Source organism: Anomalospiza imberbis, chromosome 3 (genome assembly GCF_031753505.1).
Source record: "Anomalospiza imberbis isolate Cuckoo-Finch-1a 21T00152 chromosome 3, ASM3175350v1, whole genome shotgun sequence".
Lineage (NCBI taxonomy): Eukaryota > Metazoa > Chordata > Aves > Passeriformes > Viduidae > Anomalospiza > Anomalospiza imberbis.
Window position 1 is genome coordinate 54,713,865 of NC_089683.1, and position 19,470 is coordinate 54,733,334.

The 19,470-nt window shown below is 38.9% G+C and overlaps 1 protein-coding gene across 5 annotated transcripts in view; it reads right to left on the bottom strand.

Moving 5' to 3' along the window:
* Window positions 1-19,470, bottom strand: part of ARHGAP18 (Rho GTPase activating protein 18) — an 89,620-nt gene that overhangs the window by 26,694 nt on the left and 43,456 nt on the right. For 3 of the 5 annotated variants that reach the window (XM_068184430.1, XM_068184429.1, XM_068184432.1), the window contains exons 2-4: window positions 10,470-10,669; window positions 7,938-8,173; window positions 5,166-5,238 (exon numbers count right to left, since the gene is read on the bottom strand). In XM_068184430.1, coding sequence (XP_068040531.1) covers window positions 5,166-5,238; window positions 7,938-8,173; window positions 10,470-10,669 — 509 coding nt within the window. Of the gene's footprint in view, window positions 1-5,165; window positions 5,239-7,937; window positions 8,174-10,061; window positions 10,124-10,469; window positions 10,670-14,615; window positions 14,709-19,470 lie in introns of those variants that run through there. The other 2 variants (XM_068184431.1, XM_068184433.1) reach the window with 2 other exon arrangements.

The window sequence follows — 19,470 nt, forward strand, 5'->3', positions numbered from 1 at the left end:
CTTCCTAATTTCACAGTAAATCAACCACTGCTTTTGGTCTGAAGTTAAAATATATTGTGGAAGAAGCAAGAAGAAAACTGTACAGTAAAAAACTGTATTTACTACAAAGCACAGAAGTCTAAGAAAACTTTCAGTCTCTCCACCATCCTTCTCATGATATCTATCCAAAAGGATACAACAAGGAATTTTGTAAGATATTACAGAATCACAGCAGGTTTCCAGGTACTACAGAAGAGTAAAACCACACAACAAATTAGGTTTAAAAAGACCTTTGAGATCATGGATTCCAACCTATGACCAAACACCCCCATGTCAACGATATCATGGCACTAAGTGGCGTGTCCAATCTTTCTTTAAACACCTCCAGGGACTCCACAACCATGCTGGGCAGTTCACTCCAATATCTAATCAGCCTTTCTGTGAAGAACTTCTCCCTAATGTTCAACCTAAACCTCTCTGAGGCTGTGTCCTCTTGTCCTGTTGCTGCCTGGGAGAAAGACCAACCCCCACCTGACTACAGTCTCCTGTCACGCAGTTTTAGAGCTTCCTTTTCTCCACGCTAAACACCTCTCAGCCTCTTCTCATAAGACTTGTGCTCCAGACCCTTCACCAGGTCTGCTACCCTCCTCTGGCCATGCTCTAGTCCCGCAATGTTCTTCCTGCATTGAGTGGTTCAGAACTGGACACAGAACTTGAGGTGTAGCCTCTCCAGTGCTGAGTACAGAGGAAGAATCACTTCCCGAATCCTGGGACCATGATTCTACCACTGGCTCCTACTCACATGAGACTGCAGCCTGTTCAAAACTAATATACCACAAGTGTAGGAAAAGTGGACAGAAACGGACATGAGTTGTGAAGGAGAACCACGAGCAATGCATATGTTTTGGTGTAAGAATGTTGTGCAACATAATAAACTAATTTTTTTACACTGCTGTGGGAAATTTTTGTACGGCCTAGAGTAACTACCCTAAGCCAAGACAGAAAAAATTCCCAGAAAAAAGTTACAGGTACAGCAAAAGCTGATTCTGAAGCAGGGGAAAGCCTGCAGAGAGGCTGATTAAGAGGAGTCAAGGAAGTGCTGATCTACACTGATGGTATCAGTGGTCTGCAATAGAACAGAGCTGCAAGCACACAGTCCAAACAACATACGAAGCAGGAAGTTAAAAAAGAATTACAGCAACTCGACAATTTTTCTAAGTTATATCTACATCTTATTTAAAAACACAAAACTATTCTCTGACAGTATTTAGATCAAGTCCTGAAAATAACCGCAGTCAGCCAGGGCCAGACTCACGGGACCTGACAGACAAATGGTTGAAGCCACCACAGCCACTTTCTGGTAAGGCACAGTGCTTTACACAACCACTTCCACATCAAAGTACTTACCTAAGCTGAGACACTTTCAGGGAGAGAAGGTGGATTTGAGTTAATACTTTGACTCTACTTACAACCAAGCAATGCTGTGAGAAGTAGAATAGAACATTTTCATATTCTGTCAGCTGTGTGTTACTCATCACTTGTTTTTTCCAGAGTGGCTTCTGCTCACTTTCCACAAACCCCAAAATGCCTAAGGCATACACTAAAGATTAAGCTGATCTTGTAACTAGAGCTGCTCCTTTTGGTAAAGAGATATCTGAGTCTTCAGGAAGCAAACATATCCAAGGTCAAATTCATCCCTGACTCTGATCCTTGGCATCCGTGCGTGTATATCTGTATATATCATGTAAACTGTTCAATGCATCCATACTGAATGAAAAGAGTTTCCTGTCCCCGCAAAACTTTTATCATGCTAATATGGCCTATACCTGACGTACATACTTCTCACCAGCCTAGGAGAGATCTGATGTTAACAAACAAAAAGCAGTAGCTCCTATTTCAGTCCTCTGGTCATACGAAAGCATCATGTAAAGTATATGTCTCAGTAATGCTCTGCACATTTTAAAGATCTGTAAGTGTGGCTGTTGTGGGGAGTCTTTTCTCGGTTGTGTAGCTTTGCTCCCATTGTTGTACATTCCTGAACTAGGCAGCAGCTGTAAGAGGAAGCAGCCTTGGTGTTCTGCCAACCTGTCAGCCACATGCTATATTTAATGAGAGAAATCCAAGTGTGATACAGAAAAATGCAAATATTGTCTATGAGGATGTGGAAACCATATTTTACATGAGTTCTGTACCCTTTCCTTAGTTCACAGAGCTATTTAAAGATTACATAAAATGATGGGAATTCTTCAGGAATAAAAAAAGGAAACATTGCAAGTATCAACTGTGCAATATCCCAGCTTTGCAAGGGAATCTTGAGTATACACCAACACAGCTAAGCAGACAGATCTTTATTTGCGTCTGGAAAGGTAGAATTATTTTTTTCTTTGACTGACAAGCATTTCTCTAAAATGCTAGTTCATAGATGGTTATAAATTGAAAATAAAAAACCTTGTAATCATTTCACTGACAGCATTACTTTGGCTATAGGATCCACATTAATCATGTAAAATGAAAAGCAAAACCAAACTCTTTAATTAAAAACCACAAGATTACAGTTTTTTTTCCCTATCAACATGCAAACATTACTGCTCTTTACCCTCGTATTACACACAGTACACACAATTTGTTCATCCATTCTCTAGACTGTTATGCTTTGAATCTGCCCTTATACAGAGGTTTTATCTATTATTCTTCCCCTGTAGCAAATCCTAAGTTCAGAAAAAACAACTGCAGTCATAGTAAACTGATTTTTGCTACTCCCCTACTAAGCTAATAAGTATTTAGATTTTCATATGTTGTATTATTTCCCTTTTATTTCTTGAGCGGTCTTAACCAACACAGTTATTTACTTCTTTTCACAGGATTCCAAAGAAAATTACCTCTTTTCTTTTGTATCTATTGAACATATTCCTAGCTTTGCAGGCCTTTAGTGAGTGTCATGGATTGTTAAAATGATAATACCTTTTGAGAGCTTAGTAAATTACTCTTAATTTTCTTTTTGTTTCCTACAGACACACTCCATACCTACATGAAACAAAGGCACTTATTATTCTGTGGGTTTGCATATATTACTTAGTCAAGAAAAAAGGTGCGTTGGACTGCGTAGAAAGGAGAAACGAGAACAGGTTCACATAGCCCAGGCATGCTCTAAAGGGAAACTACTAACAACTTCAGTCTGCCAGAAACACTTGGCAATGCAGCATTCAAATATCCCATTAGGAACGGTTATCACATTTAGAGTATGGCCAAAAAGAGTTTTTTACCATAACAATTTTAAGATGTCTCAATTTACGCTTTTTGTCTAATGTCTGAGATGATGTTCATATTTTTTCAGGTAAAACTGGGACCACTGCTGTATCAAACAGGGTTTCCATTTTAACATAATGCCCTTGGATTTGGATTTAATAAATATTTTGTACCTCTGAAATGTCAGGCACTGTTTACTTTTTGCCTTAAATTCATTCACTGTTTGTTTAACACTAATGTGCTTATTCTGGAGGAGAGATCATAGCACAGCATAGAACCAGATACATGCTTTTAACACCACCAAACTTGCATGGTTTGACTGCAGATGGAACTGAGTTTTCCGTCCTGCTCCAATCTCAGGAGCAGAGCCCACTGTAGCACACTGACTAGAGCAGGAGTGTATCAGGATGTGAGCAGGCTGCATTTGCCATCCACATCACCATCTGTGCTGAGGAGAGCTAACATATGGAATTTGCCTTTCAGAACTTCCCATTTCTGAAGGGTTCACCAGGGCCACAGGGAAAGAAAGAACCAGATGTGATAAAAACTCTGTAATAATTACTTGGTAATTTTCCAGCTCTGAATCCTACAGTGAAGTTTATTGACACAAGCACTAGGCATCTCTTCCTTCCCTTGTGCTGAACCAGCAGTCTGGCAGTCCTCCCTATTTTTTTACTGTTCTTATTGGAGTGAGGTTTGTTGAGAGGGTGGGAGGGAAATACACACTTCTGGAAACACATAGATTCAGTGTTATTCAGGGCTGGTTTATAGTTATATCTCCCACTTCAACTGCCATGCACATTCTGTATTGTCCATTGCTGTCTTCCAAGTCTAATTCTAAAGTAACAATTTTTCCAAAATGCTACTGGTCGGTATCCTAGAACTGAAGCAGAACTTTATTTGGTGGCTTAATTACAGCTAACTAACTTGAAATAGGTAACTTGATCTGCCTGCTTAGTGTGGGTATAGGGTTCAGTGTAACATCTATGTGCTACCCAGTCCTCCAGAAGAAGTAAAATATATAAACAAAGCAGAATAACAGGGCAGCATCTTAAATAGCTTCCAGCTTAAAACTTAAATAGCTGCATCTTAAAACTTAAATAACCTGATCTCTACAGGGGTGGGTCGGGTGATACAAGAGACACAGTGCAACCCTTACTTTGAAGAAACCCAACATGGCAGGATGGTTATCCTTGTACTATTGGACCTGAAGAACAGCAGAAAGCTCGGTCAAAGTCTTTAATCAGAAATCATACTCTCAAAACACAAACTGAGTCAGCTAAGGACTTCTGTGATGTACTATCTTGATAGTGAGAGGAAAGGGTCTTCCATGTATACTGCACCTCTCTTTTGTGAAAGCATGCCACTGAACACAACCTAGGCACACAGAACGCTATTTCATTTCCATTTTCCTTGAAAAGGTAAACAATCTTTTTTCTTTAATCCCTGATTTTCCTTTAATTTGAGCTACAGAAGGTATATAGCATAGCCAGTTCTCACAGTTTTTTTGATGCTTGAGTCCAGCCAGTTCTCTTTTTTTTTTTTTTTTGCTTATAGTCCATGTGGTTTTATTCTTTTGTATGCACTGATGAGTTTATGCATAGACCTTCATTTCCTGTACTGTACAGCAGAGACAGACCAGAAGCGATAAATTAAGGATCAGAAACAACCTGAGCATAAGCTACAAGAGAAGACTTCTCTCAGACAGCTTGATTATAAGTTGATCCCTGATAACAAACAGGGTTTCTCAGGTGGCTCAAAGGACGCGACCTACAGGCACACTTAAAATTTTACACAACAACAATTCAGTCCAGAACAGGTTTCTCATTATAATTTAATTTTGCTGAAAAGTTACTAAAAATATGGACCCATGTACTATCCTGTGTAGTTGAACACCTACAAACCAAAAACAAATCAAATAGAGAGTAATTTGACATTACCTTTTGTTCCACCATGCGTTTCATTTTTGTTTTCACTTGTTCTCACAGCTGAAGGTTCACTTCCATCACAGACCTAAGAAAGAAACAATAAATATGCATGCCTATAAAAATCTAGTGCATGGTTATAGAAACTCCTTTGACTCTGTGTGGGATTAAAACACACACTCCTGCAACTCAGGGGTATGCAAAAGCACATCTCTGTGTTTCAACAGAAAACCCCTTGCCAAAGTCTAAGGGGATCTGAAACCTAGGTAATTAAAAAAAGAAGTAATTAAGTCAATTCCTCTTCTTCCTAGAAGGCTAAGTGGGTGAATGACTTTATTTTCCAGAGTGGCAAAGAATAAGAAAATGCAGTCTGACCTGAAGCTGTAGTTAGCACTAGAAAGGATATGGAATGGGAATCTGGAGGAGATGTTTTGACTGATTTAGACCAAATTCCTTTCTCTTGAAAAAGCTTACATGGTTGCCTCCCCTACAGAGCAATCCCATTCCTTTTGCAGGGCAGCCTGACATTATCTGTGCTTACAGCTTAGATTTCCAACAACAAAATCAGGACACTTCAAAGAGATGAAGAACGGGAAAGGATTAGAACCATCCTCTCCTTTCTGTAATGCTGCCCTACCCAGTCTCAAGATGTGACATTTTGTGAATTGGATAACACCAACTATAGACAAAATATTTCAGAACATGTAGAAAATCTACGTCCACATAAATGGGTATATGTAGACTTATATACATTTTTATCCACATATCATTTTTACCTTTTGGCAACACAAATTAACAATGAATGTTTAGCACACTGTATTTCTACTTGTATTTTACTTCAGCAATTTATAACTCCATACTTACTGAGAAGACAAATGCAAGTTTTAAAGATTTATCCAACTGGCACAATCTGTATTTTCACCTTTTTTTTTAAATCAGGTATCTTGAGAGGAGGAAGAAGTTAGCATTATTGCCCAGAAAATTATCTCTGTTTCACAAAGCAGCAGAAGCAGAATGGGAAGCTGTCAATGTACCAAGAGGCTAGCTTCTCTTTGGGAATATGGCAGGAAATTCAGGAGAAACATTAACACAATTGTTGTGTTGATGCAAAACATCAACGCTATTGTTTTACCTTTCCTCCTGCTTTCCTCCAGATGAAGGGAAACTACAGGATTTTAAGAGGCTATTATTAAACTGGAATGACTTCATACAGCTGCAGGTGGCTTCAGTCCTCTTTTGTTATATAAAAAGCTTTCTAATGATGGGCGAGTAACAAAGCAGTGAGACAAGTTACCTAGGGAGGTAGTGGAAGCTACTTCCCACAGGCTTTTGGTGACAAATTTGGTGAATAACTAGAAGCAATGATTTCTAAACAATTATCTTACTTTGGAGAAAGGAATGAAGTACAAGTTTGAGGACCTACACTTGTATTACTTTGTTTCTGTCAAGGAGACAAGTTTAGAAGGATTTTTTCTCCCCCAATATTTCCATATTTAATAAACAAGCATTTGTTTTACAAATACATTTTAAATACCTAAAATAATTTGTCTTCTCAGTAGTGTCTTCAATATCAAAACATGTAGTTTAAGAGAAGAAAAATCTATTGAACACTGTGACATAGGATTTTCAAACATTATGTAGCTTACATATAGGAACATGAATATTTCTTGTGCTTTACTGAAATAAAAGAAAAGAGAAATTATACTGCTTTAAGCTACATGATATTTTACCTAAATTGCTCTGCTATTAGAGCTTGTAATTTTTAGGTACAGTCAATTACAAATCAGATCCCAGAGAGCCTTTATGGAGTTAATATCTCTTTTGCAACCATAGGCAAAGCAGAACAGTGAAAGGGAAGTTGTGCCTCCAGAACACACCACTTCCCCCACTACACTTCAACTGAGTTTAGAAGGAGTTGCTGAAGGAAAGGAAGCTGTAAAGGGAAGGAGGAAATTAAATCCCCTCAAAATTCACAGTGCTTTCCATCACCACAACCACTGCACTGAAAGGCAGTGTCAGCAGTGGGAACAATGGACAGAGCTGAAGTCAGGTAACCCAGTCACGCCATAAGGTCTCATTCTTATGGCTGAAGATCTCAGTGCTCTGAGGGAGCAGAGAGGACACACATCCCTCTCCATGGAAAATGGATTCTAATCATAGTCTCCATTTCCCTCCTTCCCCTTTCCTATATATGGGAAAGAAATTTTCTTCAATATCCCATGACGGGAAACTGGGACCCTTCGGGGCCTGTCAGAGTAACTTCCCATACTCAGTTTAACACACATATAGGCCCTGGGAGTTAGTATGGGGTTTATACTCCCAGCTGATAGGCATAAAGACCTAGCCAAAACCAAGGAGGTTAGGCTAATGCCCCATTTTCCCCCTTTTTTTATAAACAAACAAACAAAAAATAAGCACCAGTAAGTAAGAGGTAACCATTCAAAGGTAGGTTTGTGGTAGCTCTTTGGGTCATTGTTGTGATGAGTTTCACATCCACGTGAAAAATAATTCCAATTAAAATGAGTGGTTGTTTTATTCATCACCTTTCAGTAAGATGAGGCCAATATACACAATTCCTTAGAAATACTAAAATTGCTTAATGTAATGTTGAATCTGGACAAACACCATCCCTGAAAATTTACTGAAAAATTCCCTTGGAAATCAGTGAAGTTGGGCACAAATCTTTTGGAAATATCCCTTTCATGTGCCACTCTGCTCTTCCCCCATCCACACGCGTCCCTGTCTTCTCTCTGCCAGAATCAAACAAAACAACTAACAGGAACTCACTTTTCCCTTTGAGTCATTTTGTAGCCTGAAGATATCTCTGACATCAGGAATCTGGTGCTGTTTGTTTCTTTTCCTCATGGTTTGCGTGACAGTCTCTACTCGCTTTTCCACCGCCGCTTTCTGAGTTCGGGTCAGTGTGGATAAAAACACCATGCTTTCCAGGGAGTCACCAGAGCTCTCTCCAAACAGATTCGACAAACCTGCCTCCTTCAGCCATTCTTCTTCTAGTTCTCCCTCTGAGCAATTTGAAGAGAAAAAGGCATAAACATTGGCTTTCTAGTACTGCCAAGCACACTGGATTTTAATGACAGGGCACAGTTAATATAATTCACAGAAAAGTACCAAGGGGATACACAATTAAGAATTACTTACACTGTCATGACTCGGAAAAAAGCTATTGTTTCTAAGGAGTCTCAAAAGGTTTAATATATGATATCAAAGCTTTTAAAGTAGTTAATCCAATACAGATTGCTATGTGGCAATCTTTATAATAACCTACAGCACTTCCATTAAAATCATATACAATTTTATAAATGTATCTGAATAAAAATGTGTATGGGGAAGCCTGAAAGCCAGATCATTGCTGCTCCACTGATTTTTAGTTCAACACTCAATCTTTTTAGCTGTCTTACTGACATGGTTCTGCCCACTTTTCTTGATACATTAATTCTACAGCCTGCCACTAGCTCAATTTAATGAAGGACAAACCAGCCTACACGAGTCACCTTAATGCTATTTTTTCATCAGTTCTTATGACATGGTCTCCAGCCTGCTGACAGCCCACAGAACAATTTTTGCTTTAGTCTTAGAGCTGATAAGGTATCCTTTATTGACACATCACTGCACATGAAAGAAGAGAAAGCTTTTAAATATTGTCACCAATGGCAAAACAACTGCTTCTGAAATCTGTATCACCCTAATGATATTTTCTATAAAACACTAAGTTCTGTCTGTAGCAGTTGAGGTTGTGCTGAATGCCAACAATTCTCTCAAATGTTCAAGCAATATTTCCATTTATCAGGTACCTAAAAATACTCCAAAGCTGGCATGCCAACTTCACTATTGCTTTTTTTTTTTTGATTTCATTTTACCACTGTGCCTAGAGCACATCCAAGTGGGCACCTTAATATTAACAGCATCCAGAAAATAGACACCAAAATTTAAGTATGAATTTAGCTATGGCTGTGCAGCCACATCCTGAGCCTCTGACAAAACTCTCAGGTTTTGTTATCAGGGCTGGAAAGAAGGGCTACACCCATGCCCCAAAGCAGCTATGAGCAAGCTCTCTCCCCTGCTTTGCCTTTGCCTGGCTGAATTCCAGGCAGGTCCATCAGCCAGCTGCAGCATCCCACACGCTCAGGAGTACTCCTACCCAAGAGAGTACGAGGCAAGGTGTGGGGCACAACAACACATGCCCGGGCTGATAACTCAGCTGTGCTGACTCACTCGGGCTTCACACCAGAGTCAGCTACAGTAACCAGGGAGAAGAAGGCTACATATAAACCCAATAGAAATGGTGGGGCTGGGGGTGCAGAGCCTAAAGGCACAGCCACACCAATGAGCTGCAGTAAGAGAAGAGGTTTGTGTACGGCAGAACGATGGGCTCTGCAGCTCTGGAGAAAGCCCCATGACTCCATCAGAAAACTCCCCAGCTCGCCAGTCACAAGGGTTGGGAGCCTTGCTGCTTTCTTCAGGGGCCTCATTGTTATACACTTCAGAGCAGTGACTGTTCAAAGTGCTTAGGGAGGCAGAAGAGCAAATCCCTTTGAAAGCTCATGGAGCACATTCTTCTCACTCATGTGGAGGCCATACAAAAATGCAAAATTCACCATTTAATTTACTGAGACTGTGGGTCTCGTAAGAATGGGAGAGAGGCAGCTACTGCATCGTTAAAAATAATTTTTGAGAGAAAACTGAAATTAAGGACATTACTCCTCTTTTATCTGAGAGGACACAAAAACAAAAAAAAAAAAAAAAGAAAAAAAAAAGAAAAAAAAAAAAGCCCAGCCTCTAAGACTATGCCCCAAGGAGTGGCCCATAATTCATGCTTCTGAGAAACACAAATAGTACAACTGAACAATCACAATAGAGCAATCAGAATTACAAGCATAGAAAGTTACTCACTAAACTTAAATCGGTTAATCATTGGCTTGTCTTCTAAAGCGTGAGGTTTCTATCCACAATAGCTACAATAACGAACAACATACACAAAGAGTGAAAGGGTAAGTTAGTTCAAAAGTAAACTGCAAAGAGTTCAGTTTTTGTGATTTGCAAGCAGAGGCACCTTTGTGATATTCTGCAAGTACCATTCAAAGAAAAATCAGCCTTTTACTTGTATCTGATAAAACTTTCAGGGCACTGCCCATTTCTGGTGATATGCATCAGAGGCAACAGAATTTTCAAAGCAGATGTTCAGGAAAGTGACCTCCTTTTTTGATCTGCATTAGGTAGGTGCCATGTCTTGAAATAAGACTTGAAGAAAAATCCCTAAATCAGCAAACTGATAAACATTGACAGAACAGATTTCATTACCATCTGGCTCTTTCACTACAAGTGCTACTTGTTCTTCATGATTATTTCCTCTGGTTTCATGGATGTTTTCAAGTTCTTTCCAGTAGTCGTCCATAGACAGTTCATCTAAGGAGTCCTGGGATCCTGAACGGTCAAACGATGCTCCATCGGGGATCTTCTTGGAATGGTCATGGTTCATTGTATACTGTCCAGACCGACGGCTATAAACATAAATCAAAAAGAAATTTTTGGTTAACATCTTAAAATACAGCATGTATTAATGTCTGTGAAGACACCATGAATTGTGTCAAAGTATCAAAGCAAACCACTGGCAACAAGCAAACCAAGATATTACAAATTACTTTTAGTATCTGAAATATATTTTAAATTTAATATTTCTGCTCTAGGTATCTCCCAGTCTGGAACAGCATGGGAGTCAGTCTTAAAAATGAAAAAATGAATCCATGAATCCAAATTCTAGTAATCCTCATTACATATACCTTCAATTCAACTCTCAAGAGACAAGTCCACAAAATTCATGGCACGTGTCTTCCCAGAATCATCACTTAAAGAATTTTTCAAAAGTGCCTTTCTGCCTGAGTAAATTCTTACAGCTTGACAGTACAATTACTGTTTCCCTTTGCTATTCTGCTTTTATTTTTTATTAATATTTACTCTGGTATCTATGACCTTAATTACAGCTGGTCATTACTGACCAGCAGTAATTCTAACTGCAGTAGAATTACTGCAGTTACAGTTTGTGAAGTAAACGGGCAAGTCCAAATGTTGAATAAAGACCATAGAAACTATTTGTTTCTATCTTGCCGCCTTTTTGACCGAATGCTTACCATTTTTATAGTTTGATGTCAGTAGTTTTTGGTTCACCTTGCCAAACATATAACGCTAAAGCTTCCAAAAGGATCTTTCATCTTAAGTATAGCTGCAACTACAAAAAAGAAACCAACCAGCTGAAACCTCTAGGTGTCATTTTGACCTCATTAAGTCACTGGCAAAAATTACCAATGACCTAGTAAAGAATTCAGCTTAAAAAGGACATAGGTTTCAATGATGCCATTGAAGTTACAGGTCACCCTTACAGTTAAATATACCAAATCAAAAGCCACAAACTGATTCAGATTATCAGTTGATTACATGAGTAGTAACTGATTTAACTTCAGAGTTGTCCCTACTTTTTGTAGACGTAAGACTGGACATTGATGATTTTCAGTTATCTTTTTCTAAACTACTGCTGTAACAGTATTGTATTAAGAAAAAGCAATTTCTTTGTGTTTCAGGAAGAGCTTCAGTGTCCTATATGTCTGAATTTGTCTCCATATTCTAAAAAAGAAGACACAGTTTGGGGTTAAGTAATAAATAACACTCATTCTTAGAGAAAAAACATATCAAAGACCGAGCATTGTGGATTTATCACAATGTAAACACAGTAAATTAAATCCTACCTTCCTATCTAGCTGACTTGGCAAGTTTATATAGTATTAAAATGAAAGTCTCTTGTCCTTATATTTTATCTCAGGACAACTGACGCTTGTCAGCTGCCCCTAGATAAAACAGCTATGCCTTTCTCTCTGAAGATAAGCTCCTTGTATGTCCAACTCACAAATCCTTTCACACCAGACATGCTTGATTCTTTGATAAGAAATACTAACCATATGGACTTTGCCTTTAAAAGTAAAGAGCCTTATGGAAGGACTCTGAGTTTCTACACACCCTGTCTCTCTGGTCCAAGTGTAAGTTAATAAATTACAATTAATCACCAAGCTAATGTGCACCTCAACACCACTGCTTAACCTGCCCTTACTTGAAAGCTCAGGGGAAAAAACACCAAAAAAATTAAGGACTGTTCAGCTTTTGCATCAATGGCAATAACACCATCATGCTCATAGTGCACATTGCCCAATAAATATAACTTCTCTGCGTAGCTACCTCAGTTCCTAAACGCCTCCTCACAGGCGTGTCCCATGTGTGACCTGTGCTGCTTGTGAACTCAGCACTTATCATTGCAGAAAGATGTTCATGGAGTCACAGTAAGTGTTCCCATCAGGCAGCTGGGGTGCTGAGTGTGGTCAAAGCAGGACAGACTTCCCAGCCCTTCTCCTCCTTCAGCTGGAGGTGCTCAGAGCAGACTGAGTCTCTCTCAAAAATACACTCTGGACACTTGAACTGCTGCCTGAAGGAGGTCAAATTTCAGCTTATTGTCACTCAGTTTAACCCTGTGGAGCTACTCAGCAGCTCTTGGGTGGCCTTTTACCTTTGGAACAACCTGCTCTCACCGATCCACCTCAGCTGAAATTTAACCACCACCACACACCATGAAAAAAAACTAAGACTAATACATGACAAGCATACACTTTGAGCAGCTCTGGCAGGCTGAGGTGGGATAGGATCCAACATGCTGTGGCTCTGTGATACACTGACAGGGCAGAGCTACTCCAATTCTTCTATAAAAGCCAGGCTTGTCACCTTCTCCAGACTAAATTCTGTCTCTGAGAAGAGAACCTATGTCCCGAAATGCAGAGCTGACACTCAGCACAGAGCACTCAAGGCCATTTTCAGAGTGCTATGAACATTTGCTGTACATCACAAACACTCCATTAACTCTCAGAGACAGCATCTTGCCCTTCAGGCTCTGGTCACAGGGCTGCTTTGCTCCATCAAATGTAAGTAGCTTTTCTTGCAAGGCTCTTCCTGGCCTGACCTTTCCACCCCTCACCAACAAACCAATACAGCAACTCCTAATTTTGAGCAGGCAGTACTGCCATGCCTTCTTGTGAAAGCCTTCTGAGACAGTTTGACGTAAATGACTAGGGGATCTTGATGAAAAATATTCATACAAAAACCTCACCACTCTGCTGTGAACTTGCAATCTCTCCTTCAATATCTGTGTTGCTCTAGGCCCATTCTCAGCTGCCAAGCCCAGCTCCAGCAATGCTTGAGTTCCTCACGAACCAAGTGCTGCACCACTCCCACTCCACTCACTGATTCCTTGTCTTCCCTCATCAGACTCAATCAACGCCCTACCCCCAGCACCTGTTCAGACTGCAAACCTTTTCAAAGCCATCTACATTTGTTCATAGCCACAATTACATTTCTGTGGGCTAGGACAGAGAGAGGCTCAGGTTCAAAGAGAACAACTGCTAAAGCTCCAGCTGACAGAGCTGGATCAGATCCTTTTTTTCACTTCCCTTGGTTCAAGGTTTCTTGCCTTGCATACTGCACCAGAGAAAGATATTGGTGAAGTAGTATTTGGTGCATGATCTGCACAGCAATGGCTTCAGGCATCTTCATCTCTGTCTCTCCTATGAACCTTCCCCTGGGTATAAAAAGGCACAGACAGGACCTTTTGAAGATAATGATGACAGTCTTCGTACCACAGGCTTGGTGTAGATGAGAAGAGAAAAATAATTTTAAAATGTCATAGCATATGGGAAAATAGGCTGCCAATTAATATTTTTATTTTTAGATATCTGTTGACAAGAACAAGAATATGGGTTTTCTGCTGTGACCTTCCACGAAATTCAATCCTTCTCCAAGCTTATCCTCAGCAAGCATTTGTTGTATATTGCACAATAGCAATGCAGAGGTGGAAACGTTAAGGCCAAGAAGAACAGAGAGAAGGAGAAAAGTAATCAGTCTTAGTAATAACATAAGGAATCTGAGAGATCTTTTTTAAATATAATTAATGCCACATTTATAGACTCATTAAAAATTATTTTAGAATTATTTCAAATGCCCCATGTTACAAATTTTGAAATTTTGTAGAAAATTGATTTCCAAAAAACTATCAGTAGGAAATAAATATGGCTCATGAAAAAAAAAAAAAAGCTATTACTGCGGTTGCAGAAAATAGGTTACTTCTCCAGTACATTGTTGTTTTCAAGTGTCCAGTTTATGTACTTAAAATTTGAAAAATGCAGCTGCTTTGCACACGGATCTTAAAGAAGATCTCTTTTTCTCTCCTAGAAAATGTAGGGTACTGCTAATACACACAGTCACTTGAAGCAATTTTCAAGCATTTCAGATTACTTAATAGCAAGCTTACTCACCAGCAGTTTCATCATCCCCAGAAAACTCATATTTTTATTAAGGTCACTACTAACAACACACTCAAACTCCATTAAAATCTTATTAACATCTATTTCCACTCACTTGTAAAATAGTTCACTCTTCAAATAGCTTTACAGGGAGCAGTGCAATACTCTCATTTCCAGATGGTACAGTCAGTTCTGACCACTGATCCTCAGACATTGACCTTTGCAGCCGATGAGAATTTTGCCTGCTTATCTCAGTATAAAACAGAGCCCCCAGGCATAAAACTCATTCTTCAATACAGTTATTGCAGTGTTTTACCAGATTTAATGTTTTTGTCCCACCCACCAGAGATACTTTTTTTTTATTGGAAACATCAAGAATGCAAGACGAAGCATTCCAGGTCTTCCAGAAGGAAGCCATTAAAAACAATTCCTGTAATGAACAGCATTCATTACATTTACAAGGGAAAAAACAGATTTGGGTTACTTTACTAAGTACTGATGTGCTTCATGTTGTGGCAAGTACTTAAAGGAGAAGAACTGTGTGCAAATTGAAGCCTATATAACTTAGATCAAAGTTACAAGGCGCTTATGTAGCTTGAGTTATAAGACATCAATATAACCTGATATCAATATAACCTAAATCATGACTTTTTATATATCTATATAACCTGATACCTATATAAGCTGATAAAAATAACTTTTTATACAATGTAATGGCTAGTATATGGTTAACTAGTTTCTTAATGCTGAATAGACAAAAAAAGAAGAGAAACTCACCAGGTGGATAGTTTTAGAGATAGGTACATAGAGTACTAATGAAAAATTGGCAAGTGCAAAGCTAATTAGCCACAAAACAAAGAATTTAGGCCAGTTAAGTCTAGATAGACCAAGGAACACCATAACTGGGCATGCTCCAAAGACAAAACTGAAAAGTTCAGATTCAAAGACCTTGGAAGCCTGCATCAAAGACCCCCTGATGACCTCAAACTGGGGAGATGCAAGCGCAGTGGAAAAGAATGGTCTAATAACCCTGAGATCATACTATGTAAATTAGTTCTGACACATATGTGATGATGCTGTAGTGACACAGTGATACTAAGCAATACTTACTGTATAAATATACCACAGCACTTGACAAGGGTGGGCGAGTTAAGAGGAGATAGCCCCCTCACCACCAGTGCTGTAATAAACAAATACCTGCTCTACAGACATCGGTCTATGGGGGTTTATTTCCAGCCTATCTTTCATCAAAATGTTTTCTTCACAGCCTTTCCTTTCGTGACCAACTGTGTCCTTTCTAAGCCTTTAAGAAAATATGACTCTTTACATTAATCATTGATGTATGCCATAAAAAAATCGTGCTTTTTTTCCCAGTTCTGTCACCCTGAATTTGATTTCCTCAAGAATCATTTTATAACAGTGCAGCTGTCTTTATTCCTTATCTTCTTCCCTGTGAAAACTAAATTTCCCGTCTGTTCCACTGCCTTTTTAGCAGTTCATAATTGACATTTGTCATGTGTAAACTACAACAGCTAGAGATGAATCAGTTTGTAAGGTGCACTTCCACTGGCATTTCAGATAAATTTGCTTTGCAGAAAGCTAATTTTGTCCTTAATCCCATTTTTCTCACTTGAGAATGAAAGACTAGGTTGTGTTCTAAAACAGTGAGTGATGAGAAAAAATATAATCTTTGTCATTTTTGTAGTGCTAACCACTAATTTTGAATCTGAATATAACCTTTCAACAGAGATTGGAGTTTGTCTTCCCAAGTAACCATTGCAGATGATGGAGTTCTGCTCTCCTGGAGATGGCTGAACACCTGCCTGCCCATGGGAAGCAGGGAATTAATGCCTTGTTTTTATTTGCTTGTGTGCATGGCTTTTGCTTTCCCCATTAAACTGTGTCTATCTCAAACCCATGAGTTTTCTAGCTTTTATGCTTCCAATTCTCTCCCCGGTCTTGTTGGTGAGGGAGTGGCTGAGTGGTGCTTGATTGCTGCCTGGGCTTAAACCACAACATCAAGTGATGTAATTATTTGTCAAACTGAACTATTACATATCCTTAAACTGTACACTGAAAATACAACATTTGGCCTTAAGAGTGCATTTAAATCCTAGCCATTAACCATTGCTGTTGGAATTCTTGTACAGGCAATGTCTTGAGCACTGCTGCCCTTTAGACACATTTTCTGGCACTGCAATAAACTAGTACTTTAATACTTAGGGTTACACAAAACAACAAAAACATCAAAAACATATCTGACTACAGCTACATTACTGCAACAACTTTTGAAATGTCCATGCAAAGCAAGTCATAAAAGCTATTTGGCAGTATTATTGCAGCCATACATTGAGCTGATAATGAGGCTCACTTATTCTGGACATGACACCAACACATGCTTAGATGTGTTCATCTGATAAACAAGACACAAAGAGAGGGGGAGAAAAATAGGGTGGGTACTTGGCTCGGAGAGGTGAAGCCTGCTGCTCAAACTCATAGTGTAATTCAGTGACAGAAACAACAATAATTCTCAGATCTCTGGAGCCTTTCACCACTGGACCACTGAGTGTTAAAGATTGAGATCTGACCCCATGGCATACTGCAAGACAGATAAAAGGAAGCTTTGCTTTTGTGGGTTTGTGATCGACTCCAGCACTGTGGTTATAAATAAAACAGCACTCTCAAAGAACAATTATCTTGTTGACATAGGAGTTACAAAATACAGTAATCTGTGTAATTTTAAGTTTAGTTAGTATAAAGGCTAGCTAAATTGAAACAACCAAAAAATGCCAGTACTAGTACTGGTTCATTCTGAAAACTAGTTACTGAGCAATCACTTCCATGAGATGCTGTGCCCTTAAACATAAATACAGGACTTCTTAAATCCTGTCTAATCTAAACAACTAAGCAGACAAGGAAAGGAAAACAGTGTGATCTCCTGTCCCACTTCTCATTCTGAATTCTGAGCTACAAGAAGTGTGGGAATAAGTCAAGCTCCTAAACCCAAAGCTCTCCCCATCCCTCCCCTCCTTTCAAGAACCCAAGCAGCACCACAAGATACAAAAACTTCTTAACTGAATTAATCAAAAAAGCTCTAATCCAATGGCTACAGCAGTCTCGTGGCTGCAGCTCGCCCATTCTTGGCTGGATCACTGACCTGGGAAGTGATTGCCAGACTTTCCTACAGCCATGGTGCCTACCAGAAGGGCATCTTGATTTTTCATGATTTCTAGGAAAAGCTGAAGGGTTTTTTTATTACCAAGTCACGTATCCTAATGGTTTCAACCCAGTGTTTGAGACACTTTTGACATACCCCCCTTTACACACTATCCACCATTTTGCAGTGAAGTTTTGAGCATTTTTTGAAAACTTCTTCTGTTAAAAGAAAAATCAAATTGGAATTGATGTGGCCATCAAAGCAGGTTGTCCTAAAACAACTGAATTTTACATAAAGCCACAGAGTACTGACACTACCTAAATGAAAATAAATTGGTTTTTGAAAATGAAAATGTCATCTTTTTACAAGACATAATATATTAAAATAGGGGCTTTTAAAATTAATTGATAGTTAAAACTTCCCATCAAACAAAAGCCAGTATCACAACCTTTTGTAAGTAACAGGTAACCCTTGAGCAAGACCAAGTCTAGACATTTGGTGTCCAGAGCAATGCAAAAACATTTCTTACCACCCTTAAAGTGCTTCATAGCTTTTGCAAGGCATAAGAGAAACTTCAGTCTGGGCTTGTATGGATGCTTTTCATTCTACCTCCCAAATCTTGTCACGTGTTGTAACAGCTGCATCCTTTCTTTTCTACCTTTTGTGACATATGCTCTTTCCATGACTGACTGCAAACTCTCCTGACATTCAGTCTTTTCAAGAGAATCATACAGAACATGGAAATAACAGTAAGGAAGCAACATAATTTACAGTATTTTTAATGAAGTGACACTTAGCATTCCTTCTCTCCCACATAAAATAATTTCATTTTGGCTACTATGTAACCTTATGGAACATTTTGAATGTCAAATGCAATCAAACTTTCCCAAAATCCCCCTTAACCTCGGAATAAAAGCCAGAGAAGTAGGAACTGAGGCAAAGCTCTGTTTTTCCAAAGAGTACAAAGTGATTGCAGAGAAGGTATAAAACAGTACTCAGTTTCTAAATTAACATTAAAAAGGCTGAGCAAAGAGAATCAGGTCTCTCAGGATTTTTTGTAATACCATCAGCTGCTGTTAATACCTGCTCAAAACTGCTCTGGAGATTAACAACGACAAAAAAAACAACAAAGAAAACCAAAATGAAACAAAACCAAAAATCCAGAAAACCCCACCAACTGGCATTTTAAACCCCTCCATGAATAATAAATACAAAATAGGCCAAAGTTAGGGTTGCCAGACTCTAAGTTCAAAAAGTTATACATATATATATATACACACCATATTGTTTCCAGCCACATCCTCATTACTATTTATATAATATTTTTTTTTACCTTCATGCACATAACCTTACTGCTTTCCCAACCCCAGTCTGTCACTGAAGAAAACAGGAAAGAAATTGTGGCAATGGCACAGGCTATTACACTTAACATTCTAATCCACTGCACCAGAAATGGCAGATTCCAGGTATGATGCCAAAACTTAATCTGCCTGAACTACATGCAGCACTTCTAAGAAGACTAAAATATTTCATGACATTTCCTTTGACAGGACCTCATGTTCTTACATTTGGACTCTGTTTTCCACTTCCAATGACATAAATTATAATTATGGTAAGCTAATAAACTTACATACTCTATCTGAAATGAATAATAAACTCACCTTGAATATTGTGTGCACTTTCAGTCACAATCAGAACATATACACAGTTAGAATATAAGAATGCTATTAATCTATTAGAAAGCATCCAAAGGAGGGCAACAAAGTTGGTGAAGGGGCTTGAGGGGAAGGCGTATGAGGAGCAGCTGAGGTCA